Here is a 15583-nt window from a genome sequence, read left to right as displayed (position 1 = left end):
ACTGCTATATCATATATGAAACCTGAGACAGGGGTCACTAAAATGCATCATTCCCTTTACGTGCATGCCTTTTTCCAATCAGAATCTGTTGCTGCTCAACCCTACTGAGCGTTACCTAACAGAGCAGAGTTTGAACCATCCAGCCTTCCAGCCTCTGAGGCAGGCAGAGAGAGAGAGGCCTCCGCCTGCTTCTCCCAACCCGCCACGCTCCTCCAAGAGAAAAACACACCATCATGGAGAGAACACGGTTCCTACAAGGTTAGAAAGCAATCCTTTATTTCAGGCTTCTGCCAGAGTGTCTACATGCGGTCGTCTTACAAAGCCCAGATTGGATGTCTCTGTGTTAACACTGGAACTAATGCTGTGTTATAGTGACGGACTTTTCATCACATCTAATGTCAGATACTGTTTGTATCTGATTACATCAAGATTTAGTGTTTCTTTATTTTTTTAAAACCAATGCCATTTTAGTGTTTGTTTTTGTTTGTTTTTTTTTTCATTTTAATATCCCAGCCCAAGTTGAAAGCTGCAAAGCCAGTTTAGCTCACTGAGTTGAGCAGGCAACCACATGCCATATGGATGAGAGTGACCAGCCTGGGTTCGAGTCTGACCTGTAGCACTTTGCTGCATGTTTTCCTCCTCTCTCTCTCTCCCTCTGCTTTCCTGTCATTTCTTCACTGTATCTGTCAATAAAGGCCAAAAATAAGAATTTGATCAGAACCACTGACAGCAAATGCAGTATTAATTTATGCACAACTCTCTTTAGTTCCTGCATTCTCTTTTCAGCCATTCTGCTGAAGATTTGCTGCTGTGCTTGTGGTCGTTGTCATGTTGGTTGACCAGGTTTGCATCGGGCTTTAGCTATCAGACCTCAGGTTTGACTCCTGATTACTTTAGTATACAGAGGAGTTCATGGTTGTTAAGACTGTAAAACAAGCTCAACAAGCTCAAATCATCACCACTACACCACCGTGCTTGACAGTTAGCATAAAGTGTGTTTGGTTTTCGTCAAATGTGGCGTTGTGCGTAACAACTAAACATCTCCACTTCGTTCTTCTCTGTCCAAAGGACATTGCTTCAGAGGTCTTTGTTTAGATGCGACTTTTCAAAGCAAAGCTGTGCTGCCGTGTTATTTTTCGAGACAGGAACCTCGATCTTGGCACCATTTCCTGTTCAGGCAACTATTCAGTCTGTCTAATTGTAGTGTCGTGAACTTTAACCTGCTCACAGAGGGCTGTAGAGTCTAAGATGCAGCTCTTGGGTTTTCTTGAAATTCTCTGAGAACTGCACAGTCTGACCTTAGAGTGAGTTTGCTGGGATGTCCACTCTTGGCAGCCATCTGAAATGTTTTACACTTGTGAGTAATCTTTCCCACTGTGTAGTGATGAAATTCAATTAGTTTGGAAATGGCCTATAAACTTTCCAATACTGATGGCCAGAAACTGTTGTTACTCTAAAATAACGCATACGCTTAAATGCTCGCACCTTCTGATGTTCAGTTAATCAAGTGCATGTCATTAGACCCCGGCTGCTACTTACCCTACGAATTCCTATGGAAGCAGTTCGAGTGTATTTGGCTTTTTGAACACTGTATCTGCATTTTGATTTAGTTTTTCTTAAACAGATAATGACACAGTGTCATAGGCCACATGCTCTAGTTCATCTGGGTTGTATTTATCTAATTTTAGCTATTTTTTGCTGTAATTTAATATGTTTGTCGAAAACGCGTCTCTCTCGTAAATGAGACATTGAGTCTCAACCTGTGTTCATAAAAGTTCAATTAAATAAGTAAATGAAAACCTGTCCTGATATAAAACACTTCACTGGCTTTCATTTTCACATGACTGTATTTTATAACTATATAAACAATGCTTTTGTGAGATAACAGAATATTTTCTTTCAACGCGTCTGCTCAGATTCTTTCCTCGTTGTTCTCTTCTGCTTCTTTTTTTTTCTTTTTTTCATTTGGGACTCAAAAAGATACATCAAAAATAAGTTATTATCATTATTTTGACTCACTTGTAGATGTGGAACTGAAAAATATTAAACAAACTGTTGGTCTCAAATTGTATATTTTAGATTAAAATGCTCATCTAAGGCTTGATAAGCTCGTAACATTTTAATGAAAGAAAGGGTAAAAAACAGAATCAGAGTTTGCAAGAATAGTTACACTTTACGTAAACTACTTTGGTTCTGACACCATGCTGACAGGAAAATCATATAGATTGATTTAATAAGATGCTTTCTCTGGTGCTTGAAAGTTACACTTTTAGTTCTCTGACCAAGATACAGCTCTCGATGATGGATCATCAAGGCTTGTAAAACTACATCAAACTAATAAGCCACGAATCAAGGTCTTAGAAACCGGACAGATCAGTGGTTTTTTTGGGTGGTGGGGTTATTAAAAAAAAAAATTTTAATATATTTTTAAAGTAAAATACTATAGCTATTTTAACTTTTTGTAATGTCATATAGGAAATGCTTCCACAAGCACTTTAATAAACGGTTGTAATATTTGTATAAGAGATTATTTTCAATTTAAAAACATAGACTGTCATATCCAGATGGTGTTTTTGGTTTACAGCAGTAAATATTAGAACACCATGCTAAACGGCCCTCCCTCTGCTCCTACAGGAGTCACACTAAGAGTTCAAGCCGTCGTTCCAATAGCAAAGAATGTTCCAGCCTCCCTCGCCACGGAGACCTCCATCACCTCGGGAATGAGAGTTTCCTCAACGGCAACAAACCGGCACCATCCAGTTTAAGTCCGACTCTGCACCCCAAGGGCCAGTACATGTCCCAGACTCTTAATCGTTCTATCTCCTCCAGCAAAGATCTGGTTAACAACAACCTGCCACACCTGCTCAGCCCCAAAGAATCCAAAAGCAAAACAGAGTTTGATTTCAACTTGGGACCCTCCCCGAAGTTGCCGGACCAGGGACATGGGGTAAAGTATGGCCACGGCAAACCCAGCTCCTCTCGCTCTCAGCAGCAACAGCAGCAGCAGCAGCAGCAGCAGCAGCAGCAGCAGGTCAGTCGGCACACTTTCCTGGAAAACAAAACTAACACCCTACAGTCTGGGGCAGAAAAACAACACAGTCGACACGCCCACAGTATGGCCGACTCTGCCCACGGATCCATGTCCTCATCCTCTAAGAGCTCAGCGTCTTATCTCAGTCTGTCCAAGAGCCACAGCGGACTGAGCGATGCCAAATCTGTGGGGAATCTCAGCGACGGTCGACTCCACCCGGATGACCCAAACTCTAACACGACAGCTGGGGTGGGACCCAGTGCCCGCTTCTTCCCTGCCAGCTGTTTAGACCTCAACACCCCTTCAGGTCCTTCTGGGCCTCCTGGCAGCCCCTCTACTCGACACAGTGATCGATCTGGACACAGCCCCGCCTCTCGTAGCAGCGGCAATGCCCGCATGGAGAGCAGCACGCTGGACTCTTCATCCAGGCACAAATCCAGACATAAATCTTTAGTGCCAGGTAGGTTTCATTCAAGTCTATTCATTTTACACTTTAAAAGCTTTATAAAAAAACAAAAAACAAAACACATCATCGCAGTGGATTCCAGCAAGAAGAACAAACAAGAAAATAAAAAAGATCGGCCTGATCACTTAAATTAGTTTGGACAGTTAAATAGTAGAACACTTGTAACTGTTCACTTCTTATCGCTCTGCTAACTTTGACTTCTTTTCCCGTCTCCAGAGGACGCTGGTGCGCCGGAGCTCTTGGACCCAGGAGGACCTGGGATGCCCTCTACTCACACTCTGCCTTCCCCTCACGAGTCTTATCATTACGGCCTCGGCTATACCTCGCCTTTCTCCTCTCAGCAGCGGCCACAGCGCCACTCCATGTACGTGAGAAGGGAACGCCACCGACCACACGGAGTGGAGACGGCGATGGCGGGCTTGCCTCCGCCGGGGCAGGCGATACCAACACGAGCCAGTAGCCTGCAGCTCCTCTCCCCACAGCTGCAGCACAGGACCACCCTCGCTGGACACTCAGTGAGTTCTTCGAGGGAGGACTGCACGGACGACATGACGAGGGTTAGTGGCAGAAAGTGCCTCGAACGTGGCGGGATTGAGTCTAAAATAGCAACAGACACACAATGAAAAGCTTAAATTAGGGTGCATTATGTTGAATGATGACAGCAGTTTTTGTAGTTCCCCACACACTTCCCCACCAATCTGAAAAACCAACACCAGTCATCGCTCATAAGGATTTCTAAACACATTGCCATTCTTTTTGCCAGAATTATCTGACCAGGATCTCTCCACATTTTAACGACCCAGTCCAGAGTCCTCCAAAATTAAAAAGAACTAAAATTGTTGTTTGCCCCACTTTTAAACCCATTTGTCCTCATGCTAGTACAATTAATTAAACAGCAAACCACAAACAAGGTCAAATGGTGCATTTCAATGACATGAATTAGTTCAGAAGTCCGATCCAAGTGGCCATTCGAGGAACTGTTTTTGGTGTTTCCAAACAGGCTGCCGCTTACTCATGCACAATAGAAATAAGTCATAAACACAAGTAAAATTGCTCAAAACACACAAAATTTCAACCTCCACAGCAATAGTGGCACAATAACGCATAAATGATGTGTCAAAAAGTCAAAGGAGCTTGCAAAGAAAAGCGTCTGGACTTCTTTAAGTTGCTCGAAGACGTCTTCAAGCAACTTAAAGAAGTCCAGACGCTTTTCTTTGCAAGCTCCTTTGACTACGATGACCTGGATGACTGAGAACCTTCACAGACGATGTGTCAAAAACGTTTTAAAAGGGATGTTGACGGTGATTGGAAAGCACTAAGGTCAACAGAAAAGGCAGGTGAGGTGTTGCTCATTCGTAAAAGACATTTTAACTGAATTTCTCGTGAGATAATGGGAGGTGGGTGCAGCGTCAATGTTTTAACTTTTCAGTAAGTGCTTGAAAACCTTTTTCTGTTTCCCAAACACGATCACTAAAGCTCTGCGTCTGCAGTTTAAAAGCCCGTCTGAAGGCAATAATAACTGGGGCTGTTTTCTTGGAATTGTTCTAAGTTACAGAAAGATGATGGAGGATGAGGCAGGTTGGTGAAAAATCACACAGAGACAAAATTACAGTTCCTGAAATGTATGAAAGCTCATCCGCGGAAGATATTAAACAATGGAAGCGGAACAAAGGGTGAAATGTTCCTTTGTTATGTGCACTGACTGTCTGTGTGTGTTTGTGAGTATGGGTGTTTCATGATTTGATGTGCGTGTGTGTGTAGGAAGTGTCACTGTCTCGCATTATCATTGCCACTGCTTCATGCTGCTTCTCCAGTCTGCTTTGACCTGCAGCTGTCCGTCTTCTCAACAGAGTGAGCAGTCCCCTAAAGACATGAGCCACCCTTGTGCCCCCATCAAAGACTCTACGCGGGACAACACTGCTGCTTTTCTTACACAGCGCTCTAAAAACGAGGTCCGACCCCCCGACTCCTCCCTGTCTCCAGCCAGTTCAGCAAACACAGAGAGTAGCTCTTCTGACTGCTTTTCTTTTTGTGTTCCTACTTAAGCCAACAGCTTCACTGCACGTTGTCGCTGGTATAAATGTAGCCTCACTGAAAAGCGCTAAGATGTCCTGAATGTTTGTGTTGTAAGCCAGAAAAGACTGCGATAGCTAATGATAAGGGATGAAGTGAGATTAAACAGGAATGTCGCTTAAAACGATAAAGGCTGAGAAAAAAATTGTATGTTCCTGTTTCCCTGTGTGTGTTCGTGGGTCTGCACGATGTGTGCACTCTTTAGGTTGGCATGTACCACGACCCTCACGTTGAGGACGGAGCTTCCTCCAAGGAGAACCGGATGATCTTCACTGAGTCCATGCCTCGGAGAGTAGGGAGCTTTTATCGAGGTAAGGAGCAAGAAATAACAGTAAAACCTGTATGGTTCCTCTTTCTTTTGTTTATTATTCCTTTGACACAAAGAAGATCAAAGATCACACATTCATCATATTTAAATGATCAAAAACAGTCATTTCCACCTCTCGTTGTTTCTCCTCAGTCCCTTCTCCCAGGCCAGATAACTCCTCTTTCCACGACGGCGTCGGCCAGGGTCGAGGGCCAGTCGTACCCATTGTACCCGGAGACCCTGTCGCCATGGCCAACCACTCCAAACGCCAGACAGCTTTTGACTGGTGAGAGTTCATTTGTAGTCTTTATGTGGCATGTTGAGGCAGCAGTGCAGTAAATGTAGGAACAACAGTGGATTAAAGAAACATGAACAACTTTTAAATTGTTAAGCCTGCTGTTAGAATTGTGCACGTCCAGTACAGAGTGTGTCAGACGTGCAGGACATTTATGGATGAAGACGTTTTGTTTTGGTTTTTTCTTCTTTATAGTTTCCTTCCCCGATCTGAACATCATCCCTGCTGTTAAAGTGTCTGACTTTTTTTTTTCTCGCTGTGTCATTAACACCAATTAAGATCTATTGTTCAGACTCTGTGCTGCTGCACTGAATACATATAAACTCTTTATATATATATATATGATGGGTTATTCCATAGATAATAAAATCAGCCAATCACATAGCACCTTAGTGAATTTAGGCATGTAGATATGATCTGCTTAAGTTCAAACTGAGCATCAAAGTGAGGAAAAAAGATGATTTAAGTAACGTTGAATGCTGTATGGTTGTTTTTTGAGCATTTCAGAAACTGCTGATCATCTCAAGGGTTTACATAGATCCAAAAAAGAGAAAATATCCAGTGAGCAGCAGCCTCTGGGTGAAAGAGCCTTATTTGTGTAAGAGGTCAAACAGCTTCAAGGTTACTGGAAAGCAACAGTAAATTAAAAAAAACACGCTTTACAACCAAGGCATGCAGAAGAGCATTTCTGAACCTTGAAGCAGATGGACTACAGAAGCAGAAGACCACACTGGGTGCCACTCCTCCCAGCTAAGAACAGGAAACTGATGTTTTCATAGCCTTACAGTTGAAGAGTGGAAAACGCTGCCTGGTTTGATGAGTCTTAGTTTCTGCTGCAACCTTTGAATTTTAGGGTCAAACTTTGGCATAAAAAGATGAAAGCGTGGCTCTATCCTGCCTGTCAATGGTTATGGCTGCTCATACTGGTGTAGAGATATACCAGATACTAGTATAGAGATATTTTCTTGGGACCCTTATTACCCTGAACTAAGCATTGTTCAAATGCCACAGCCTATCTGAGTAGACCATTTCCATCCCTTTATGACCACAGTGTACTCATCTTCTGATGGCTACTTCCAGCAGGGTAATGTGCCGTGTCACAAAGCTCAAAAAATCACAAACTGGTTTCTTAAATATGACACTGAGTTCATTGTACTTAAATGGCCTCCACAGTCACCAGATCTCAGTCCAATAGAGCATGTTTGGGATGTAGTGGAACCATAGATTCTTATAATGGATGTGCAACCAATGAACCTGTGATGCTATCATGTCAACATGGACCAAAATCACAAAACTGTGTTTTGCTTTGTTTATTCTTCAAGTGGACTGTATGTGGTGGCAGTGGCTGCAGAAGAAGCCTGAGTTCCTCAGAAAGAGTATATTGTTTTTTACGTAATGACTTTTTTATTCAGATTTTTTATTACAACATATTTTTTTAGATTTTCTGTTTCAAAGCATGAATAGTTTGATTAAGTGTTTCCATTTTCACATGCAGCTGGTTTGAAATTGTCAATCATGAGGATTATTAAGTTAGACTCCTTTACTGTGCTGCATGTGTTATTTCATAGTGTATGGTTTTTATGTATTACTGTATTATGTATTTTGTTTGCTCCCATGCACGTTATAATCCAAGTTAAATGAAACGTTTCCACATTTGCCATGCAGGACTACTGCAGAAGCAATGGTCATGAATCCTCCAGAGCCCGCCAAAGAGAAGGAAAAGCAAGGCTTCTTCAGAGCCATTAAAAAGAAAAAGAAGAAGTCACAAATAGTAAGATTATTAATGACTTTTTATTAATAAGATTATTCTTGTCACCTGGTTTTTCAAATCAACTATTTGTATTTTGGTTCCATGTGCTGTGCGCCTTTTGAGTTTAGCACGTACTGATTGTAAGGCAGGATCTGCAGTGTCAATATTTTCTTGCAAAAATGTTTCACATGAGCTTAACACTGACATCTAGTAAGATTAAAGGGAAATTCGATTTTATTTGAAAGCTCTTAAAATTGTCGAGTATATCTTAAAGCAAAAGTTGCTCTGAAGTTTCACCATCTCTTTTTTGCTTCCTGTTTATCACATATTCCTCCTCCTCTGCAGTTGTTCTTCTCTTAGATGTCAGAGATTTGTGTTTAGAGTTGTGGCTGTGCATCTTCTGCTCCACAGACCGACATGGAGGACGGGAGGAATCCCAGCATCAAGAAAAGCCTTTTCCCCCTCTTTAGCTCTAAAAATAGCTTAAAGCACAACTCAGCTGTCAAAGTCCTACCTGTAGTCGCCTCGCCTATGGTACAACACCAGCCTGCCGCGCCCTACCCTGCCTCACCAGTAATCTAACCCCGACGCTGTGGCTGCATGTTGACTTATTTTGCACTCACTGGAATGACCCAGTTTGAAATCCTCTCAGTTGACTGATTGATTGGCTAAAGAAAATTTTTTGCTGAAAGGATTTCAAACACAAACATATATATATTTATATATTTAATGCTGCACGCTGTTTTCACATCCATTTTGTCTTGCTATAACGTTTGTCAAATGCAGTCACGTTGCACTCACATTGCATCGTGAGACATTTCAACGTGCAGTGTGCTGTTTGTCAGGCCAGCGTAAGGCATCATTTCATCATGAGAGGGTCACGAACATGTTCAGCACATGAACACACACTCCTGCTGTAGAAATTACTGGTCTCTTTGCTATGTTGTGTAATAATGCTGAAATCATGAATAGTTATTTCATAAAATGTGCTCCTTTAGCTCCTTTCTGAGAGCTAGATTAGGCTAACTAGCTAGCTTAGCAAGGCTGGAAACAGGGAAAATGGCAGATAATTCAACTTATCAGCACTTCCTAAAGGAAGCTGATTATGCTTTTCCTTATTTTCTGTTTCTTTACTTGTAGTGCACCTGGTTACATTTTCTGATAATGATGCTGCTATGTGCAAATAATCCCTATGAGGTAAAAGCTTAGGCTAAACTTCTTTAAACAAATACTTATAGAATGTTTTTTTTAAATTGTTTGATCTGTTCTTCTTAGTATGGTCAACTCAGCTAGACAGATCTGGCGGTAAGCACAGTAGCCCCACCCATTTTTTTTTTTAAAGGATTTTTGTTTGTAAAGGGCGACCAATCAGATGAAAGTTGTATTAAACTGAGGCGGAGTTAAAGAAGGAGGAGCTAAAACAGATTGTTTCAGACAGTGGATGAATAGAAGGGCTGCACGAGTGTACAATATACAATGAAATACTTTGAAGTAACAGTGCAAAACTACTCCTTATATAGTCCAAAAAATACAGAACTGGAATAAGGAAAAGAAGTACACTTTAAGTAGTTCTTATGTAGCCAACTGGTACATGAAGCTGAGTAATTGTGTATGAAGCGAAAAGAAAAAAGGCCAAAGATTTACTAGTTACATTTTACCAACAGTAAGAATTTGCTGTTTGTCGCTGGTTTGTATCATTTTTCTTTTTGACCTTTTATGCAAACAAATGACCAACTATCAAACTGCCCAGTGATGATATTAATTATTAGTTGCATCTCTAGTTTATATTAAAGCTTATCTAAACACACTCAGACACCAGAGCAGAGAGTTAAGCATTTTTTAATAAGACAATCATCATCGCCACTTTCTTGTCTCATGTCTGTTTCTGCCAGAGCAGTGCATGAAGGGCTTCACCGGGATTTTAGTGAGATGTGCGATCATCATTTTTATGTATTTGTTTTGGATTAAAAATAACACTTCCATATTTCTATTTCTGAAACGTCAGGTTCCCGGGAACGGACAGGATCACTTGTCCCTGCAGAGGAGCTCCAAGTCGTCCTCTCACCACAGCAGCCGGCGGAAAAACCGCGAGCGATCCCGAGACAGAGATCGAGAACGGGAACAGAGCCGGGACAGAGACCGGGACAGGGAGAGGGAACGGGAGCGAGAACGAGAGAGAGAAAGGGAGAGAGAGAGGGAGAGAGGGAGGGAGAGAGAGAGAGTCACTGACTGGCCGGACAAACAAGTGGACTCACACTCTCAGGTATGTGCCTACTTTAATCTGCAGTTTCGATTTATCTGCAGATCACAACCCAGTTTGAGTCTTTCATCTGATTTTTTTATTAGATTTTTAAAAAGAACAATACTTTATCTTGTCATACATACTTAAGTTTTCCTATAAATTATATACTGAAGTCACGAAACTAGAATATATAGCGCCGTGCTCATAAAAAGTGTCACAATAAAGCTCCCAAGACTCAAGGCCCAAAGAAAGGGAAACTGTATAATCTATAAAAGGTCAAAGGTTTTTATTAAAACTGAACCTTAAGAAGAACCTTAAGAATGGGGGAAAAAAACAGGCCTTGTAGAAGCACATTTAGTATTAATGCCATTCTCGCATTATTCCTACATTTACTTTCATGCTTTTAGGAGTACGAAGGAGGAAGCTATTTTCACACATGCAGTGTAGACCTGAACTTTTCCAGACATTACCCAGCAGTAGGGCGCCCAGGTGTCCCACTTTATGTAGGACAGCACAGTGTTTTATCCTCCGTTCCCCCAACCCACATAGTGAGACAATGCCCCACATTCTGATTTAGTGGAGTCAACACGTGTTAGTCTCAAAGGAAGCAAGTGGTTTACTCAAACCCAAAGATGATTAGCAGGGAGAACAGCAGCTGGAATAACCATTAAGGTTTAAATGTTATTGGGACAGAAAGGGAATAAATGAGTGAAAGAAAAGTACTCAACAAAATCAAACCTTAAGCTTGAATTGAATTTTTATTGCATTTATTTATAATGGGACTTAAAATGTTGCAATTTGTTCTTCACAAACCACTAGTTAAAATCAAAGTAACCGAAACATTAGTAGCATTTCCTGCCTTGTCCCACATAAACATACAGTTTGACCCACAGTTAGCTTTTGGGATCTGGTCACCCTACCTAACAAAAGATATATTAAAACACAAATGTCTGATATTAAAATCAGTTTTATCCTGACAGCTAGTTACTATTAAAGCAATTGTTTAATTTAAGAATATAGCTGGTAATGTTGCTGGGAAAGACTATCTCCTGCTGTATAGTGCATGTGAGACTGACCTAGATTCTCCCAACAGTGTGTGAGACTGGCTTTAGTACTCGGCAGACAGAAAACATTGTTTTCACCCATCAACTCCAGACAATGTCAGGAGAATCAGGTCGGGGTTTTGTCTGAAGTTGACCTTTCTTTCATGTGTCACACAGCAGGAGATAGTCCTCCTCAGGTCCATGCTCACTAATCGAAATGCACATTTTAGGCAAGATAGCTACCTGGGGATAGCATCCTTGAGCCAATGTGAATTCAACAGACAGTTACCTGCAATACTGTCACATGGCCTCAGCACATGTGACACACTGTTGGGCTTGGTCATGGGATTTGTAAACAATAACAAAAATTTAGTTTTATTTTTTAAGATAATTCATCAGTGGTGTCTCTTTCCCCCCCTGCCAGAGCCAACCACTCAAGTCACTACGTAGGCTCCTTCACCTCTCCCCTTCTTCCTCAAATCAAGGACAGGCTCCCCCTCCTCCTCCTCCTCAAGACCTGCGCTTCCAAGCCCCCATGCCCAACCCTCCTCAGCCCTCCTCCAAAGCAGGCTACCCCGAGGGTCGAGGTCATGCCGACAGCAGGGGGCACACTGGGGTGAGCAGCTCCACCCAGGCTAAGAGCCGCAAGGCCAGCTACCCCCTGCCGGGACAGATAGAGTCCAGCTGGCACGTATCTGCTTTACAGCGGGCAGAGGGGGCTCAGTTCACCCCTGAACAGCTGGGCATCAAACCGGGTCAGAATGGACCCACTTTTACCCGAGCCTCCCGCACCAGGATGCCAAACCTCAACGACCTGAAGGAGACCGCCCTCTAAAACCTCTCAACCACACCACCTCCGATGCAGCTCCATCCCGGAAGCACCTGCCAGAATGCAGACATCGTGGTACTGCAGTAAGGGTCTACACAAGAGCCTTTTTCACTGGATCAAGTCCTAATTCAGAAATGTAGTAATCTGTTGATGCTCATGCCTCTGAAATCTAAAAGCCTAGACGTTGATCGGCCAAACACCTGGGACAGTGTGGTTTAGGGAAGCAAAGATAGGGAAGGGCCCATCCTTTCTTGAGATGCCAGTACTGTATCAGCTCTATATTATTGTCTGTCTCTACTTGCAAGGTTACATCAGAACAAGCTGATCATCCCTGTCAAGGAGACACTGCCCATGTGGCCTCTTTGCTGCCATCTTCTGTTCACAGGACGCTACTGCAACACATTAGACAGCCGCTGTCACAGCAGTGGCCAATAAACTCAAATGTTTTTCAAGCTCTGATATTTGATAAGAACATAAAAAATGATTTATATTAACATTATTTATGAAATATTTATTTGTTTTAAATTCAAGGATATAAGCTATAAATGACACAGTATGTAGGTTATATGGGAATATTATAAGGTAATATAGAATTAAATGTGTAATTGCAAGAGCTTTAGTTTCGACACAAAGAAATGCATAGATATTTATGTGTTGATAATACAATATGTCACAAGGAATATTTAATAATGGTGAATGTCTTTTTTTTGTTTGTTTGATTTGATATGTTATTAGCAGATTATCATGTTATGTTGTTTTTACCCTTTTTTCTGATTGTTTCATCAAAATGTAAAAAGAAATACTGACAAATATATAAAATATCTGATATTACAAATAGTGCAAATCTGCCCATCACCCTCATGACATCAGTTTTGACGTTTTGTGACAAGTTGGGCTATTTGTTAGCAGGGTTTGGTAGCAGAACAGCCAGAGTGAGACTGTTAGGCTCTGTGCTTCACATATTGTAATTGTCAGGTCATTTTATCTTACATTCCCATTGTCGCAGTTTTCAAATTTGCCCATTTTTCAGTCCCTCAGTTCGTTTAGTGACAAACAGCTTTCCAGCATCTTGTTGCTGCCATGTTGGTTTTGTCCACAGCCTTAAAAACCATTTAACGGGCATCTTCGCCCACATCACCACGCAGCTCTAGTGAGGGAGGTTTACCTAACATGACATTGAAAATTTAAAGTGTTTTGAGACGGCAGGGAAGCTCTCTGCAAAAAGGCATACCTCACCTGCAACCTTTAAGATCTTAAAGGATAAGTCTGGTAATACTTTATCTTTATCCATTTATTTATTTATTTATTTTGTCAGAAATTCCAAATGCATTGTCTGTGCAGCCAAAGTGGGGTGTATGTGCTCTAAAAATCTTTAGATTCATTTTAATTTGTTATTGAAATTTGTTATTAACTAAAGTAGAGAATATGCTCATTTTAATATAGTAAGTACAGTACTTGAGTGAATGTGGTTACTTACATTCCCCCACTGGCTGGGTGTGGGCTTTTCATAGGACTTTGCTGACGCCATGAATTATATGAAATAACACCAGACTTATCCTATAATATGTGTTTACATTTCCTGTGTGCATTTTAAAAGCTTGTGTTATCAAGAGTTTTGTAAAAGTCTTTTGTAAATCTGAATTTGATTTTCCAGTTTGCATTACTATTAACATTAACAGTCATAATCAGGGATGATTTTACTTAACTTGATTGTTCATTAAAGCATTTACTAATTGTCTTCTGATCTGTGGGCAATGTAAAGCTGAGGTGTGTAGAATGAAAAACATTTTGTGGCCTAGGGGAAGTATACAGCATTGTTTTCCCCCAGTTTTTCCATTATTCTTCATTCTGTCCTCCTTAATATAAAACAGTATTAAGGCCGCTGGGGGGGAACAAAAAACAAAATAAACAGTCTTGTTGCATTATTCTCAGAATTCTGATTTTAATTTGAGAATTCTGGCTTTTTCTCAAAAACCTGACTTCAGTTGCATAATTCTTTAATCTGACAATTCTGACTATTTTTCCAGACATTTTGCTCAAACATCTGACTTGTTCTCAAAAATCTGGCTTTAATCTAAGAATTCTAACATTCTCCACAAAAATCTGAATTCAATTGGGAAATTCTGACTTTTTTTGTTTTTCTCAAAATTCAGATTTTAGTAATTCAGGCTTTTTCCCAAAATTCTGGATGTAATCTAAGAACTGTGACATTTTCCTCAAAAATCTGACTTTAGTTGCAAATCTCTTTTTCTTCTTCTTCTTCTTCTTCTTCTTTTTTTTTCCTCAAAATTCTGATTTTAGCAATTCAGGCTTTTTCTCAAAAGTCTGTCTTTAATCTAAGAATTCTGACCTTTTCCTCAAAAATCTGATCAGTTTTCTCAATGTCTGTCTTTTCTTCAAAACTGAATTCTTCTCAAAATTATGATTAACTCTCAAACAAATCTCTCCCTCAGAGAATTCTTAGTTTAAAGTTAGACTTATGATTTTGTTTTCCTCAGGATTTTGAAGGGAAAAAAAGTCATGACCTCAAATTTCTTTCTTCAGTGGCCTTAATTCCCTTTCATACGTTTGTGATTTGAAAGCATAAAGCAAAAAAATGCATTCCAAATGCCATCACAGACAAAAGGAACAAAGAACAGAAGAATGGTCCATGAAAAGTTTGGATCCCCATTTGGTGAAAATAAGAATCAATCACAGTAACTTGATGGTTGACTGAAAGCAATAACACTCACTAAAAGACTCGGAGTGATGCAGATTGTATTAGCCAAATCGGCAGCTAGATGGATTTGAGCCAAATATAGCACAAAGAAGGATTTCCTGCAGGAGACTGTGATTACAGCGTTGGCAACTGTTGGTATGTGACATCACATCATTCTGCAATACATTTTTTACATTTTTCTTAAGTTTATCCCACAGAAGGTAAAACTGTCCCATGTTGTGGGCTTGTGTACAAAATCCTCATTGCTAATGATTGTAAATGACTGCTGACATGGGTTTGTTTATATCACTAATGGGACAAAGTGATGATGAAGTTTACCTTGCTAGTGACCCGAAGCCTTACGTTAGTTTATCGACTCAACGCGTCAGATGGAAATGAAGGCTTCAACCCTCAGCAGGTCGCACACGCTGAAAACTGAGATGAGAAGAAGACTTTTTGTTCAGAAATATGAATGTGTTTCCTATAACATCAATTCTCTTTTTTTGTCATTAAGCTGTTTCCCACTTCTGACAGGGTGTAAATAAAAAATAACAGAGTATCTATACTGACCGTTCTACTTTAAAAATGATAGGGTCTCATAATAAATGCCAACTGTACATTTTTGAATGTCTCAGAGTTTGTTTTGGAGCACAGACGCAACATAAAAACAGACACATATTTGTTTATTCAAGGACATGGTTTAAAAATACAATAAAGAGAACATCTTCAGAGCAATTCAGCTCTGCAATGTATTCCTAAGTGTAATGGGAAATTCAAATATAACATTAAAGAAAGCAATCAGGAATTTTTAACAACAGCACCAAACAACAACAAAAAAATCAAACAAGA

At 40.6% G+C, this 15583-nt stretch overlaps 1 protein-coding gene across 6 annotated transcripts in view; it reads left to right on the top strand.

The window, feature by feature from the left end:
* The window catches only part of cdkl5 (cyclin dependent kinase like 5), a 44206-nt gene extending 28848 nt beyond the window's left edge, over window positions 1-15358 (top strand). For 3 of the 6 annotated variants that reach the window (XM_026164194.1, XM_026164176.1, XM_026164186.1), the window contains exons 12-21: window positions 83-258; window positions 2635-3491; window positions 3714-4054; window positions 5348-5449; window positions 5776-5881; window positions 6031-6163; window positions 7838-7943; window positions 8334-8495; window positions 9928-10185; window positions 11632-15358. In XM_026164194.1, coding sequence (XP_026019979.1) covers window positions 83-258; window positions 2635-3491; window positions 3714-4054; window positions 5348-5449; window positions 5776-5881; window positions 6031-6163; window positions 7838-7943; window positions 8334-8495; window positions 9928-10185; window positions 11632-12042 — 2652 coding nt within the window. In that variant the 3' untranslated portion in view covers window positions 12043-15358. The remainder of the gene's footprint in view (window positions 1-82; window positions 259-2634; window positions 3492-3713; window positions 4055-5347; window positions 5450-5775; window positions 5882-6030; window positions 6164-7837; window positions 7944-8333; window positions 8496-9927; window positions 10186-11631) is intronic. The other 3 variants (XM_026164203.1, XM_026164211.1, XM_026164220.1) reach the window with 3 other exon arrangements.
* The last annotated feature ends 225 nt before the right edge of the window (window positions 15359-15583 follow it).

The sequence above is a fragment of the Astatotilapia calliptera genome, chromosome 1 (genome assembly GCF_900246225.1).
Source record: "Astatotilapia calliptera chromosome 1, fAstCal1.2, whole genome shotgun sequence".
Taxonomy (NCBI): domain Eukaryota; kingdom Metazoa; phylum Chordata; class Actinopteri; order Cichliformes; family Cichlidae; genus Astatotilapia; species Astatotilapia calliptera.
Note: the sequence above shows the minus strand (reverse complement) of the source record. Positions and strands in the feature narration are given on the sequence as shown.